Genomic DNA, 15208 nt, shown 5'->3' on the forward strand with positions numbered 1-15208 from the left:
TAGGTTTTATATCAAATACTGAGACAAGAAAATGTTTGAAGGAGACATTTATGCAATTTCTTCACATTTCAAAATTGTTGCGTGGTAAAGCAGTCCATACATAGAAATATAAAATAATGGTAATTATAAAACTTTCCATGATGTGTACCCTTTAATTCCAGGCAGCTATGGTGACTTAACAGGTTTCACAGTAGCACTCATGTACATGATTAAGTTGCTTGGCAGGTTGGATTGTGAGCAGATGTTTGTCACTCTGTGTATTCAGGAGTCATTTCAAGTTGAAGCTGCTCTTCTCCCCTCTGTACCACCATGGTGATCTTTCCACTATTACGCACGGCCGTGTAGATCTCCTCTGAAGTCTTCACCTTCACTCGGTTGATCTCCAGTACAACATCTCCAGGCAGCAGGCCAGATCTGACAAAGATAGTGTGAATGAGGCGTACAATTTTCTTCCCCCGCAAAGATCAATTCCAATATTCCTCACCTGTGTGCCGGGGAGCCCATGATCACTCTGTGGATCAGAATTCCATGAGTCACATCTGGGAAAGATGGATCTCTAAGCTTCAGCTCGGCAATGATGCTAAGGCACCAAGACAAAACAAAGATTTCAGGTGACAGTTAAAATGGATTGTATTTTTCGCTCTTCCTTCCATTTGCACTTAAAAACCTTACCTTGGCGTTAGTGTGAGCATCATGACACCAATGTACCGCCGCTTTGTCTCAGACTCGCCAAACCAGGAGCCTATGATTAATATGAGAACAGCAGGGTGTGTGAGTGTTACAGTGAGTGTTAGTTTCACTTTCAACACAGGAGGCATGAGAAAACAAAAACATGTATACTTTTTTGTTTGGCAGCTTGATCAAGGAAAAGTCTCAAGCGATCAGATGGTATAGCGAAGGAGATGCCTGGAGTGACTTTCATGGTGTTTATCCCGATGACTTCACCATCCTGGGCAAATTTAAATGTAAGTGAACTATACAGGTGACAATCATGTTGGGAAAATTATTTCATCTGGCTCTCACCAGGTTGATGAGAGGACCTCCGGAATTGCCAAACTGCAAAACAAACATGGGTAGTAAAACGCAAATACAGTAAACCAAAGTCGTCATCACTGTTGTGCACTAACATCGATCGCAGCATCGGTCTGGATGTAGTCCATGTTGGAGTTGGACAGGCCAAGCTCCTTACTGGCCCGCTGAACTGAGCTGACGATCCCTGATGTGATTGTGTTCCGTAACGCAAACGGGCTTCCCATGGCCACCACAAACTCTCCTTGACGGACATCACATGAACGGCCCAGCGGGAGTGTGGGTAGAGGATTCTGTGGATCAGGACAAGGGGGCACATAAAATCTTGAGAATATGCTTACCAAAGTTTTCTAAACAAAAAGACTGACATTAATTGAAAAAGAACAGTTCTTGTGAAACTACTTAAATCTGAAATTACATCTTAGTTGCTTGAGTTAAAATCATTGTGATGGTGTGTAAAGGTGATGAAACTTATTGTTTTGATAGGTAGTTTTGTTGCCATAGTCATACATATAACATTTAAAGCTCCAAAGCGCCCTCTTGTGGCAAACCAGAGAAACACAATGTGCAAAAAGACCCAATAGTGTACAAAGCGGTCATCCTACGTTAATAAATATTTGAAGCTTTGAATGATGTGCTCCGATTCCACAATTGTGTATAGGAGGCCTGTTTCTCCTCACCTTTGCAGAGATTCGAATGGTGGCGATGTCCGCCGCCGGATCGACATTTTGCACGGTGGCATGGTACGTATCTCCATTAGTGAGCTTGACGCGGACCCCACGCTTGTTGGCCACCACGTGAGCATTGGTCACGATAAGACCATCACTGCTGATAATAAACCCAGACCCATTGGACACTGCCACTTCCCTCCCAGAAAATGGGTGTCTATTAAAAAAAAAAAAAAAAAAAAGAACCACTTTAGTAGTAACACTTGGTTTACCTGTTTAGCCAACTCACCTTCCCACAATTTCAATGTAGACAACAGCTGGATTGGACTTTTCCACGACATCTGCTATAAAGTTGTATTTATACCGAGGAGTATCAGGTTTAAAAGGAGAAGCGCAATCAGCTGACGGCAGGATGCGTTCAAGTACCCCGTGTGATTTGGGGTAAGATGCAGGTCCGCCGTCCTCTCGACCATCCAGAAGCGCGACAGAAGCGCACAGCCCCAAGCCCAAGGACAACGACTTAAGCAGGCAGGACTGACTGCGATCGTCGCCCCTTTCCTTGTCCCACGTCGGAGCCCCGAGATCCAGTTGTGTTTTGTCACCAGCTCCTCCGTGATCGGTTGTCAGTCTAACCGTAGACACCCATCGGCCGCCTGTTATTTCCTTATTTCTCCAAGTATGTGTCCTGAACGCCGCGAGGATACGTCGACTGACAACAGCCGCGGTTGTTGCCATACTGCATTACTTTATGTAGAGGAAAAACAAATGATTTGTATGAAATGATACCAAAATAATCATTAGGTTTTGAATTGACAGGGACCACGATATAACAACCAAGGTAAATAATGGCAACCCGGAAGTATGACCTTTTTTTTTTTTTTGCGGCTTCCTTTCGTTTTATTAGTGGTTGACACACTAGCCTAAGAATGCAATGCCGCCATCAACTGGACAATGGAACCAACGCAAGTAAACATATTAGATTGCATAAAATAAAATAAAAATAGTGCTGTCAAAAGTGCTAAGTTGGTATCAATGACAGTACAATTAAATTTAACATTGTTTTTGACGTCGCAATAAAGTTACTGTGAAATGAACTTGAGGACCACCGTCGGTGAAGGGGTGCTAAAAATATCGTTCCACCCAGGTAGGCTGCCCTTGACAAATGATCAAGCGCACCCTTTAAATGGCATTCAAACATTTTTCAGCCAATCAGAGCGCAGAAAGAACACAGCGCTGGAGTTTGAATACACTGCAGAAACAGTCGGGACGCTGTTTTATTTCCACCGAAATTGAGAAAATAATGGAAACAATGATTACGACTAATCGCCAAGCTAGTTAATGAAATAGGTACAATGCAAAGTCGTCGCTGCTGCGGAGGTCTGAATTAGGTTTGGGATAATAATATTGAAGATTTTTTTTGATTGCGCCAACAACCGAGTCTCTTCATGTTAAGTCCGTCGATTTGTTAAAAAAAATATTTTTGGGGACTAAGGAATCGTATCAGTATTATTTTCTATTGATGTCCTTAGTGTGCTTTTTTTTGTGTGTTACTTAAGTGCAAGTAATAATGACTAAGCGACGGTTAGTGTGAAAAGACAAGCAACAGCGCGCAAAGGAGTATCCCCGCTTTTGTTGGAAGAAGGTGAGCGTTGTTTTTAGCGTGTAGTTTAGCAAGATAGGACGCTGAAATGATGAACGTGGAGAGAAATGTAGTTCGCCTAGTCGCTGTGCAACATCTCCGCACAGCGTACGGGATCAAGACAAAGAACTGGAACAAAAACAAAGCAACCAGTTCTAAGTCAACAACAACCACGAACTCGGTGAGTTATCAAAGATGATGTTTACATTCTAATTTGTGATTTATTTTTGTCTAATGTTAGTCAAACTTTGTCCTGCAAGCCCATGTGCAGCTATATGCTCGTGTAACTGTTAAATTAAATACATGTTCATGATTTCTCGTAAATAAACCTGCAATGGTAGGTGTTCAGGCAATACATTTAAGCAGAAAACAACAGTATAATAAAAATCGTAGAGAGATTCTAAGCCAAGCTTCGTTCATTTTAAATTGGGTAATAGGAGTCACACGATTTGTGATCACAAGACTTGAAGCTGTTTCAAATGGCGATTTACTTCCGCATTTGGGTGAGCTACAAAGAAACATGTGGAAAGTCTGCATTGTTCATTGTTGGACAAGAAGATGAAGATAAAATCTAAATCTCCCAAAATACATTAGAACCACATCTTACCAGAATGTAACCTCATTAATAATGATCATAATTGATGATGATGATGATCATTATGATGATAATAATAAATGCAATGCCGTGGATAATATTTCAGGTCTTGTCTAATTCTGATCTAGCTCTTATTTTCTTTTTGTTAAAACCAGACAAAGGTCTTTGGAGTACCACTGGAGATCTTACCATATTATGACATGACACATGGGCGTGTGCCACGGTAAGTTCCTTTCCTCATTCACACGTACAGTGGAATCTCCAAAGTTGTATGCCACAAGAGAAGTACACTTAGAAATTAAAAACTTCCTTATGAGTCAAACAGATGATGATTTCTGAGATTTCAACTTAGTGAACATATAAAAGATTACCTGTGCAGGAGTGTTTTACTTTTCTTTGGCTTTGTTAGGTGTTTTAGTGATGACACCACAGAAGGGTCCCAGTGATGCCAAAGAGGATAAGTGTAATGATAAACATAGATCAGAAATTAAAATGTCATGTGACATGAACACATACAAATTGCCAGCAGAGGGAGACAAAGCAACACAAATACTTTGTACATGCTAGCTCACACCTGACACGGCAATGACAATGGACAACAACAATAAAAAATTCTTAGCTTCGCTTTTATTGTTGGCTCGCATGTTGGGAAGGCTGCTAACTACGTACATCAATGTAGGTCAAGTGTACTGGAAATTTTTTAACCCAGTCTGAACCGGATTGTTTAATTTTGTATGCTGGCATTAATACTGGCAACTTGTCAAGTTAAATGCTACAGTTGCATTCATGCACAGTCCATCTTCACTCTCCTAGCTTTCTGGTGGATGCATGCATGAAGTTGGAGGCGCATGCCGACACTGAGGGCCTGTTCAGAAAATCGGGCTCTGTTGTTCGCCTGAAAGCCTTACGGGTGAGTGATTGGTGACTTTGCACTCTCACTGTGTGACCTTGACCCCTCGAAAGGGCTTTGAGACAACAGGGTTTTGTTATATGTTCCCAGACCAAAGTGGATTCGGGTGAGGAGTGTCTGTCTACCGCGCTTCCCTGCGATGTGGCTGCACTGGTCAAGCAGTTCTTCAGAGAGCTGCCAGAGCCCGTACTACCCAATGAGCTGCAGGAGGCCTTCCTCAAGGCCCAGCAGCTCCCCGCCAAAGAGGACCAAATCTCCGCCACCATGCTGCTGTCTTGTGTCCTGCCTGACAGGAGCCTCAGTGTTTTGGGCCACTTCTTTGACTTCCTCCAAAATGTTTCCAAGAGGTGTTTGCATTTTCTTTGTAGCAGATTACAATAGTTGGGCATAAGGTCCGGTTGAACGCATGCAGGGTATTTTCACGGATGTGTTGTGGACTCCATTTTGCTTCAAATTGTATTAATCCCTGCTGACTTTGTTTGATTCCAGGAGTGCCGAGAATAAGATGGACAGTGCTAACTTGTCTGTCATCTTGGCTCCCAATCTCCTCCACTGTGGAGAAGGTACAGAGAAGATGAACGCCAACACAGAAAAGCGCATCAAGTTGCAGATGGGTGTTGTTCACTGCTTCATAGAGCATGCCCACAATCTTGGTATGAATACACACATCAACTGCTCCTCATCTCGCCTTCGACCCGGTTTAACACTCAAACTGTTACCTTCGTCTGTGTTTCAGGTGTGCTTCCACAATTCCTTGAAGCGAAGGTTTCAGAGATTGTGCACTGTGAGCAAATTCTGTCCCCTATGTTCAATGAACTTCAGGAACTAGACCAGAACTCAGGGTTGAAGCGGAGACACAGACAGAGTCTTGGAGGTAAAATGATTGCCTGGGAATTAAAGTATGGACGGCCATAATAATTAGCCACATTTGATAAAACAGCCATTGGACAACTTGTGTAGTCTGTGGATGAACTTTGTTTTTGTGTTCTTCTATTTTAGTCTTTTCTTCTGCCACTCCTGTGATTGGGACGCCATCCTCCAAGCGAAAACTGCCTTTGGATCCCGGCTATTCTTTTGGATTCTCAAATAAGAAACGTAGATCTGTCATGAAAAATCTTGGGATGGAATTGCTTCCCAGTTCCCTATTCAGCGGCACTTCCACCCCTGGATCAGGTATTTTGGATTGCTCATTAAAAGCCAAAGAATTTCTTCTGTGTGGTTTGTTTCAAGGGCGCTCCTTCTATTCTATGTGAAGCTTGCAGTGCGTCAGAAGTGCTGGAGTCATCCCAAAGTACTTTGGCCTCTGCTGGGAAGTGTCAAAGGCAACCGGCTACCTCAGCAAGGAGAAAGAGCAGACGACTGAGCGGCAGACATGTAGTCAGCAGGTAACCACTCCAACGATGTAACACTCTAGCTGCTGAGCCAATCAACACCAGAAGGAAAAAAAAAAGTTTTTGGGCTTACGGTATCTTACATTGCTCATTGTATTGTTTTATATCCCATTCAAGAGTTGAATCTGGAAAAGCCGGCTGCTTTTCTCCGAAAGTGGACAAAAAGGAAGCACAGCGCAAGTCTCTGCGCCAACGGTTCAGCTTAGGGAGGAGTCACAAAGACGCCGTAAGTGCGCTTGACTGATTAAAGGACGTCAACGAACCGTGGTGTCATCTAATCTTCTGCAAGAAATTATTTTTCAAATCATTCTGCTTGCTCAACTTTTGCACATTTGTGGCAACTTAGTTTACATTTACCAGTAATAATTTTCAACTTGAAAAATGCATGTACAATTTTTCTTCTGGTTGTTCCCAGACTTTTAAATTTGGAGTGGGCTATGGTACGAAGCTAAAATATCATTTTGATGCCCACTTCTTAATCATTACTACGCTAAGCACAACACTATAACACTAAACATGTAAATATACATCTTGTATTTGCAGTGCAATCATTTTGATACTTTGGATGAGTGGTCAACGATTAACTGAATGTAATCTAGTTCTTGCCTTAATAAAAGTTGCTGACCACCAAAGGCAATATCTGATTTCTTCTGAGTGATTTCTCTCATCCTCTGAAGACCTAACCCCAAATGTCATTCAATTAACAACGAATATTAGGGTCACATCTGTGGGTTCATTTAACACTTGATTACTAATCCTACAAATCCTCTGACATCTGTTCCATCTTTCATTTCTCATTCCATGCTGGATGCTGGTGAAGGGATCTCAGTCCATAGGTTGGCGACTTGCCACCCAGGAGAGCACCACCAGTTTTTGTTTCACCAAAGAGACTACGTTCAAGGCATCGCTTCATCCCACAAATACAAAATCCAACAGTAAGTACCCGAGGACGCTTTTAATCCTCTGACCTTTTGCTCGACTAATTTCTGCCACTGTCCCACTCTGATAGGTTCAAAGTTTATAAGCAAGTCTGAGGACAACTTGCTGACCCCCCAGTGTGACCCCAGTGCCCACTGCACCTCATGGAGCGGGGAAGCCCCTGGAGAAGCACAGGTCTTAAGCGAAGTGTCATTCCCTGATACGCCCACGGTTGTCCGTCTAAAGAGCCAGTTTGCATCCGAACCCGCCATTGTTGTGTCCAAACCTCTGACTGGCTCTATCCTGCCCAAAAAGCTGTGTTGCAGTTCAGAAAGCCTGGAAAGTGAGTCCTCCGTTTCCAAAGCCTCGATCCAAAGTGTAGCGTCCCCGCTTAAGGTGGACACTTCCCTCGCAGAATCGGGAGCTTTGAAACAGGAGTCAAAAACAAAGCCGTCGGACAGTGTCAGTCAGACTCCCACATTTTTGCGTCTAACTGAGGACACACGCATGTCTAAGTTGCCAAGTCATCAGCTAAATGTTACCTTTGACATAGCAGCTTTATCACCTTTGCATATTGATAGTATAGTTTTAGATTCTGCCGGGAGGTGTAGTCCGGTTGGTTCATTTGTTGACCACACCAGCTCAGCGATGAGTGGAAGTGACGACTCAGCCGAGCCGCTCCGTTGCAGCAGGCTGATAGAAGCTCTGGACATGCAGAGTCCAGCACACTTCATGCTGAGTGTCTCGCCGGGACTTCGGTCCACCCCCTACGTGCCACGCCTTGAGCTGGCAGATGAGCGAGGCCACACTACAGCACGTTGTGAGGATGTGTCTTCCCCAGAAGCTGGCATCTCCAAAAAACAACTGCAACCCGATCCAGAGTGCCGCCATTCACGTGTAGCAGACCACATTCAACATTTCAACAAACTCACCATAAAGTCTCCCAGGGGTGCCAATGCCAAGCATATCAGGTCGCCATTGAAGTTCCAGCGCACCCCCGTGCGTCAGGCGGTCCGCAGGATCAACTCTCTCCTCGGAGAGAGCAGGAGACCTGCCCGAAAGGTGGACATGACTGACGCTCGAGGTATCCAAGCTGTGAAAGCGCTGAGTTTGGAGAGCGGCCTGTCCCCGCAGCTTCAGCCGTCCAAAGGAACGCTTCAACCTGTTCCTAAGAAACCACCCCCTGTTCCACCCAAAAAGCCAAGCACATTGGCTGCTAAAAGCAAGGTTTGTGCTCTTGGCGACATGACCAACAAGGTCCAAAGCAAGGCCAACATGGACCCACCCAACTTAGAGGCAGCAGCACTGCATAAGGTTGTTTTGCAGAAGCTAGCAGAAAATGAGGTGCAACATTACCGAGGTTCACCCAGAAACCCTCTTAACCAACCACGACTGCTGCCAGCTACCAAGCCTGTTGATTTGTAGCTATGCTTCTTTTGCCTTATAAATTGCATTTGAGTTGAGCCCTATTGATGTGGGATTTAATTTATTTGTGGCTAAAATAGGTGCTGCTTGTCTTGTCATGTGGCCTTCTCAAAAAATGTGCCTTTGCTTTACATTACCAGTAGGTTTTAGATTGTAGAAGCTTGGTAAGTGATTTTTTTCTTACTTTATTTTTTTAATCGGTGGAATGACAGGAAATTGAAAGCTATCTTTACTTTTATGCATGCATTCTATGGCTGTTACTGTTTACAGTTGCTTATGTGTTTCTTTTGGTACTGTTGTACTTCTTGTTGTCTTCCAATTGACCAGAGCCAGTGGCGTTTTTTTTTCATTATTATAAGTACAGCCAAATAGTTTTTGTGGAATCAGAAGATTCAGCAGCCAGTCCCATGACAACAATAAACTCAAGGAGTACATTAAAAAGTCAGTGGTCATCTCGTTGCACAATACAGCCACTAGAGGGCGGTGCATACCCATGTCTGAGTTTATTGTACTATCCAGTACTGCATTCTCTGCAAAACAAATTGGACTTTTTTTTTCATGTTTATGCCCTCTATAGCTACTTTCATGATGTTAAAAAAAAGATGAAACATGTTCATGAATTAGAACAGTATGCTGCAAAATTCTGTTCTTAAATTAGTTACAAACAGTACATTATTTTGCCTACACACAACTGTAGAAACGTTGATGAATTTAATATCAATTCTAAGAAATGCGCACTGCTGTACATAACCCATAATATAAAAGGTTATATATTATAATAACAAAATTAATACTATTTCTAGAACTCTACGATATCTTCACAATTTAAATAACCACTTGTACAACATTCCTAGAAAATCATCCTTGTCCCATAGTAAGGGCCGCTCGTGTTCCTTGGGGGCTACCTGGCTCCTGTGGGCACCACGTTGGTGACCCTGAAATAAGCTTTTTGACTTCATCTTGATCACGAAGTGGTTTAGTGTGAAGCAAGTGTCCCTCTTGGTCCTTGTGATGTTTCCTATGATGCGCTCAAGTGTCTTGCCAAGTTTTCTCCCTGTTCCGCATGGCCTACTTGGTCCTTCAAGTGTCCCTCACGCCTGCGGCCCTGTGATGTAGATTCTTCTGCTTTCCTTATTCACTGTGATGCGTTTAAGTGTCCTCTCCTCTTTGGCCCCTCAGTTCTTGTGATGCATTTAGTTGTCCTGCCCTCTTTGGTCCATGTGATGCATTCAAGTGTTTAGAGGGGCGGATAACTTTAGACTTTCTCCATATCGTTTTTAGCCAATAATGTCGAGGGAAGTGTTCGAATTTCTGCTGGCAGACATTTAAAGGGGAGACAGTGCGGCGCTGGAGCAATTTCTATTAAACCCCGTGCCCCCACACCCCCCGCCTCAAGTCTATGGAGGACTTAGTCTCCCACCTTGCCACGGTCCCCACAGTGTACAGTCGACATTGATAGTGGGTGCCTGCCCACGGAAGGTGTTGCTGAGGACTGACAAGATCCAGACATCGCATTGAGGATTGCAGGTCGGTAAATTATTTACTCACTGACTTCATTATTTACCTTTACCAGACTAGATTTTTTTCTAGTTTGCTCTTAATGTAATTGTCGCTCCCATTTCACCCCCACCAACGCCAGACAGAACGTCTTTACGCTGCGTAAAAGCTTTTGGCACTTGTGCGTAAATCTGTCCAGACGCCAATCAACGTGTGGTTGTTTCTTTGTCTCTTCTTTAGGATGGCCAAGTCGACGCACATCATCTGCAGCGTGCTGTTCCTCCTCGGCTTGCTGTCCTCTCCGGCAGAGTCCAAAAGAAACCGAGGCTCCCAAGGCGCCATTCCTCCTCCCGACAAAAACAGCCCGAACGAGTCGGAGCGGCACCCTCGTCCTCCTCCGCAGCCAGGCTCCGGGTCCCGCCAGCGGCACGGTTCGTCCTCCCCGGCCGATGAGGTTCTGGAGTCCAGCCAGGAGGCTTTACAAGTGACCGAGCGGCAGTATTTGAAACGGGACTGGTGCAAGACCCAGCCCCTAAAGCAGACCATCCACGAGGAAGGCTGCGTCAGCCGCACCATCATCAACCGCTTCTGCTACGGACAGTGCAACTCCTTCTACATCCCCAGACACATCCGCAGGGAGGAGGGCGCCTTTCAATCGTGCTCTTTCTGCAAACCCAAACGCTTTACCACCATGACTTTTACTTTGAATTGTCCGGACCTACAGCCACCAACCAAGAAGAAACGCATCCAGCGCGTTAAACAGTGCCGCTGTATCTCCATTGACCTGGACTAGTAGCCTACGCTCACCACGATAATTCACGACTGTTGCTTAATGAGGTGCAGTATCGGCCTAAAATAACATTTACCTCTCTCCACTCACCCCAAAACTCTCAAGTAACCATGAGTGCGAGGTGTGAGTGGTGAGGGTTCATTTTGGGTGAGTGTGAGCGCTTATTAAATGTATGAGTTTTTTTTTTTCTTTTCAGAAGTATAAGAGGCTTTTGATGAGTGAGATATTTTTTAAAGAGAGGTGTTTATGATGAGTAAGATTCATGGATGTTTTTTTTTTTTTTCTTTTCAACTAATGTGAGTTTTTTTCTGAGTGTGAGAGCCTATGTGTGAGGATTTTTTGGACACTTGCAAGTTTTTTTTTTTGGGTGAGTAGTTTGATTTTTTTTTTTTTTTTTTCCAGAAGTATAAGAGGCTTTTGATGAGTGAGATTTTTTTTTTTTCATGTGAGGTGTTTTTGATGAGTAAGATTCTTGGATGTTTTTTTTGTTTTTTCAATTAATGTGAGTTTTTTCTGATTGTGAGAGCTTATGTGTGAGGGTTTTTTGGCCACTTGCAAGAGAGTTTTTCTTTTATTTTTTATTTTTTGTGTTAGTAGTTTGAGTTTGTTTTTGTGAGAGTAAGATATTTTTTGGTGAATTAGAATTTTTGTGTGAGTTTTAGAGTGTTTGGGTTGAATGTGTTTTTGGACAAGTGTGACAAGTTTTTTGGGTATGTGAGCTTTTGGGGGTGAGTGCAAGAGGTTTTAATTTTAGGAAAGCATGATTCTTTTGTTGAGTGTAAAAAGTCTTAATGTTTGTGCTTTTTTTTTGAATGAGAGGTAAAGTCTATTTTTAGCCCTTAAGGCAGTTGAGAGGGAAGAGGGGAAGGTATAAGAAGTCATGCTTTTATCTTCTGTTTGGATAAAGTTACATCTAATCTTCCCCATGCTTTCGCACAACACTACTGGACATATAATGTTAAGTGGAAAGGAGATTTTTACTTTCAAAGTTTAAGACGTCTGGAATGCAGGCACTTCGTTGCACGGTATGCGCACGTTTTATGCACGCCTTCCTCACCTTGGCTTATTTAAGAAATCACTAGGACATTAAATTCATTTTTAATTTTTCCACCGTGTGGAATTGGGAGAATGAGCAGCAACATTTGTAAATGGAAAATGTGATTTTGTTTTTGTGTGTGTTTTTTTTAGCTTTGATATCTTAAGACTCATTTTAAGTTAACCTTAATGTGAAAATGTTGAGTTTTGGTTGCCTAATAAGACGTATCAATGTACAGTGGTGGTTTGTAACCCATGAAGATAAAATAATATGGATGTTACATGTAAAGGATGTTTCGTGTACTCAATAAGATATCCATAAAAAATTGAAAATAAATGGATTCTGGAATATGGTGCACATTATTTTAGTTACACATTAAATTGTCAATGGGCCTTTTAAAACCATTTAGGGCAATTGAATAGTAAGAATCAATTGTAATTTTATAATTACCTTTTTAAAAATGAACACCATGAAATGATTGAACCAACTATAACAGGGGTGTCGAACGCCAGTCCTCGGGGGCCGCGTTCCAATATGTTTTCCAAGTGACCCTCGTTAAGCGCACCTGCGTGAAAAGTTTTAGCCACTTTCACGTTCAAAAGTGGCTAAAACTTTTCACGCAGGTGCACTTAACGAGGGAGCCACACGGACAGTCCATTAGGTACACCGCCATTTTCAAGTGTACCTAATAACAGGCCACTTTATTAGGGAAATATCATGGTCAAAGGTCACAGGTGTCAAGCACTAGTCCTCTCGGCCGCGTTCCAACATGTTTTCCAAGTGACCCTCGTTAAGCGCACCTGCGTGAAAAGTTTTAGCCACTTTCACGTTCAAAAGTAGCTAAAACTTTTCACGCAGGTGCACTTAACGAGGGAACCACACGGACACTCCATTAGGTACACCGTCATTTTCAAGTGTACCTAATAACAGGCCACTTTATTAGGGAAATATCATGGTCAAAGGTCACAGGTGTCAAGCACTAGTCCTCTCGGCCGCGTTCCAACATGTTTTCCAAGTGACCCTCGTTAAGCGCACCTGCGTGAAAAGTTTTAGCCACTTTCACGTTCAAAAGTAGCTAAAACTTTTCACGCAGGTGCACTTAACGAGGGAACCACACGGACACTCCATTAGGTACACCGCCATTTTCAAGTGTACCTAATAACAGGCCACTTTATTAGGGATATATCATGGTCAAAGGTCACAGGTGTCAAGCACTAGTCCTCTCGGCCGCGTTCCAACATGTTTTCCAAGTGACCCTCGTTAAGCGCACCTGCGTGAAAAGTTTTAGCCACTTTCACGTTCAAAAGTGGCTAAAACTTTTCACGCAGGTGCACTTAACGAGGGAGCCACACGGACACTCCATTAGGTACACCGCCATTTTCAAGTGTACCTAATAACAGGCCACTTTATTAGGGATATATCATGGTCAAAGGTCACAGGTGTCAAGCACTAGTCCTCTCGGCCGCGTTCCAACATGTTTTCCAAGTGAACCTCGTTAAGCGCACCTGCGTGAAAAGTTTTAGCCACTTTCACGTTCAAAAGTAGCTAAAACTTTTCACGCAGGTGCTCTTAACGAGGGAATCTTGGAAAACATGTTGGAATGCGGCCCACGAGGACTGGAGTGCGACACCCCTGAACTATAATATTAAAAAGATTAATTCCTCAATAGCATGACAATCTTTGGAAAGGTACATTTTCCTACAGGTCATAATTTAGTGCATTTGGTGTGTTAAAAATGATTTTCTATGATGTAAAGTAGTAAAACAAAGATGTCGAGCAAATATAGTAACGGCACAGAATTGATAGCTCCACATTCCTAAAAACAAAGCTGTCTTAAAGCAACTTCCAATAGCCTAACAAGTCCCACATGTTTATAACACTAATCACTTATTTTAAGAACCTTCCAGGAAATGTTCATGTCTTAAAAAAATGAAACCAGATTAGGTGAGCTCATTCTTACTCAGTTATTAAACAGCTGAATTCTTCATCACATGTTTCTTAGATTAATAATCATGTTCTTGGCAGCTTTTTAAAAGCAACGTATTGGCAGTAGTGAATGAAAACAGTGCTTCTGTTGCGTCAGCCTCCAGGAATTTATTTTTGAAATTTAAAACAATTCCATAAAATTACAGCGTTATACATACAGTAGAAGACTCAACAAACAACTCGCTTCCTTGTGTTATTCCAGTTTTACAATATTTAGATTTTCATACAAAATAAATGGCACAGGGTAAAAATATCACCAGACATGCATCTTTATATGCACTTTGATAATTAATCAAGGTCTCTCTGAGGTATTATGATGATCATAGCTTTGGGCTGAAATATTCCAAACCCTGTATTGTCAAAGCAATCTAAAAAAGCTCCCGCTTTACAGGCGACGTGCATGCAAAAATATACTCTCGTTCAGCTTCTCTCTTGATTAAATCCTACACTGAAAAAAACTACACCCTCCAAGAGTTGATGTCTTTGTACATGAAAATAAAAACATTCTTATATACAAATAAACTTTTCTCCAATGAGGAGTGTGGGTGCGTTTTTGACACAGTGACATCATCAAAAACATCAGACATTTACAAGCTCATACATTAAAATAGGCATAGTAACTATACTAGGCTGGTGGGGCAACTTAGTTATTGCAAGTGCTTAAAATGATGTGCAAGTGAGGGATTAGCAGCTTTGAATGCACATTCAATAGCAAAGGACACAGGAAAGTGTTAGGCATCATTCCAAACGGCAACAGTACAAGCAAGCTTTAAGTGATTGTCAGCACAGATGAGGAACCAAAGCCATTCTCCAGGAGGAACCTGATGGATGCGTCAGCAGAACCAAGAGGTGACCCATTGAGACCTGGCCACTATGAGGTCACACCATGCTGGATGAATGAGATCCACCTTTGGCCTTTAGGACTCTCATCATTTGGGCTTGTGTCAGCCATGCAATAGATTCTGTCTGTACACAAAGGGGTGGTGGTGGGGGGCGGCGCTGTTCGGGTTCAGGTCGTTCAAGTGGATGACACACTTGACTCCTTTTGCCGCAGCCTCTCTTTCTGTGAAGCGCAGACACACACACTCTTAGAACACAAATATACACTCGAGTTGTGAGAACACAGAAGAAAAGAATGGAAGCCTCACCAGACTGTTGGCGTTGATCTTCTTGGTTTCTACTCGCTTCTCATCTGTGATCTTCTGGATTTTTTCTTGAGCTTCCTTCAACCTTGATAAAAACAATTATCGTCATTTATAATGTATGTGCCATCTTTTTATTGTGTGCATAGTTTCCATACTTTTAATATCATCCATAAACGTAA

At 42.7% G+C, this 15208-nt stretch overlaps 4 protein-coding genes across 5 annotated transcripts in view; 2 read left to right on the forward strand and 2 right to left on the reverse strand.

Annotated features, from left to right (window-relative positions):
• Positions 1 to 32: 32 nt before the first annotated feature.
• LOC125981385 (serine protease HTRA2, mitochondrial) lies at positions 33 to 2578 on the reverse strand. The gene is made up of 8 exons (XM_049741445.1): positions 1987 to 2578; positions 1710 to 1914; positions 1128 to 1322; positions 1024 to 1056; positions 841 to 949; positions 673 to 742; positions 485 to 580; positions 33 to 414 (listed from the first exon to the last, which is right to left on the reverse strand). Exons 1-8 carry the CDS (start codon positions 2430 to 2432, stop codon positions 249 to 251), a joined length of 1320 nt encoding a protein of 439 aa, XP_049597402.1. The 5' UTR covers positions 2433 to 2578; the 3' UTR covers positions 33 to 248.
• A 44-nt stretch (positions 2579 to 2622) lies between these two features.
• LOC125981379 (rho GTPase-activating protein 11A) lies at positions 2623 to 9016 on the forward strand. The gene is made up of 11 exons (XM_049741436.2): positions 2623 to 3517; positions 4087 to 4154; positions 4745 to 4841; positions 4932 to 5188; positions 5331 to 5494; positions 5578 to 5715; positions 5841 to 6014; positions 6097 to 6226; positions 6350 to 6458; positions 7053 to 7167; positions 7242 to 9016. Exons 1-11 carry the CDS (start codon positions 3386 to 3388, stop codon positions 8573 to 8575), a joined length of 2718 nt encoding a protein of 905 aa, XP_049597393.1. The 5' UTR covers positions 2623 to 3385; the 3' UTR covers positions 8576 to 9016.
• A 157-nt stretch (positions 9017 to 9173) lies between these two features.
• On the forward strand, positions 9174 to 12246 carry LOC125981388 (gremlin-1). Its single transcript, XM_049741448.1, has 2 exons — positions 9174 to 10102; positions 10313 to 12246. The coding sequence occupies exon 2, from the start codon at positions 10314 to 10316 to the stop codon at positions 10863 to 10865; it is 552 nt and encodes a 183-aa protein (XP_049597405.1). The 5' UTR covers positions 9174 to 10102; position 10313; the 3' UTR covers positions 10866 to 12246.
• A 1731-nt stretch (positions 12247 to 13977) lies between these two features.
• The window catches only part of LOC125980710 (formin), a 32226-nt gene continuing 30995 nt past the window's right edge, over positions 13978 to 15208 (reverse strand). For both annotated transcript variants that reach the window (XM_049740145.2, XM_049740146.2), the window contains 2 exons: positions 15033 to 15114; positions 13978 to 14947 (listed from right to left, as the gene is read on the reverse strand). In XM_049740145.2, the coding sequence (XP_049596102.1) occupies positions 14903 to 14947; positions 15033 to 15114 (127 nt within the window). In that variant the 3' untranslated portion in view covers positions 13978 to 14902. The remainder of the gene's footprint in view (positions 14948 to 15032; positions 15115 to 15208) is intronic.

Source organism: Syngnathus scovelli, chromosome 14, assembly GCF_024217435.2.
Source record: "Syngnathus scovelli strain Florida chromosome 14, RoL_Ssco_1.2, whole genome shotgun sequence".
Lineage (NCBI taxonomy): Eukaryota > Metazoa > Chordata > Actinopteri > Syngnathiformes > Syngnathidae > Syngnathus > Syngnathus scovelli.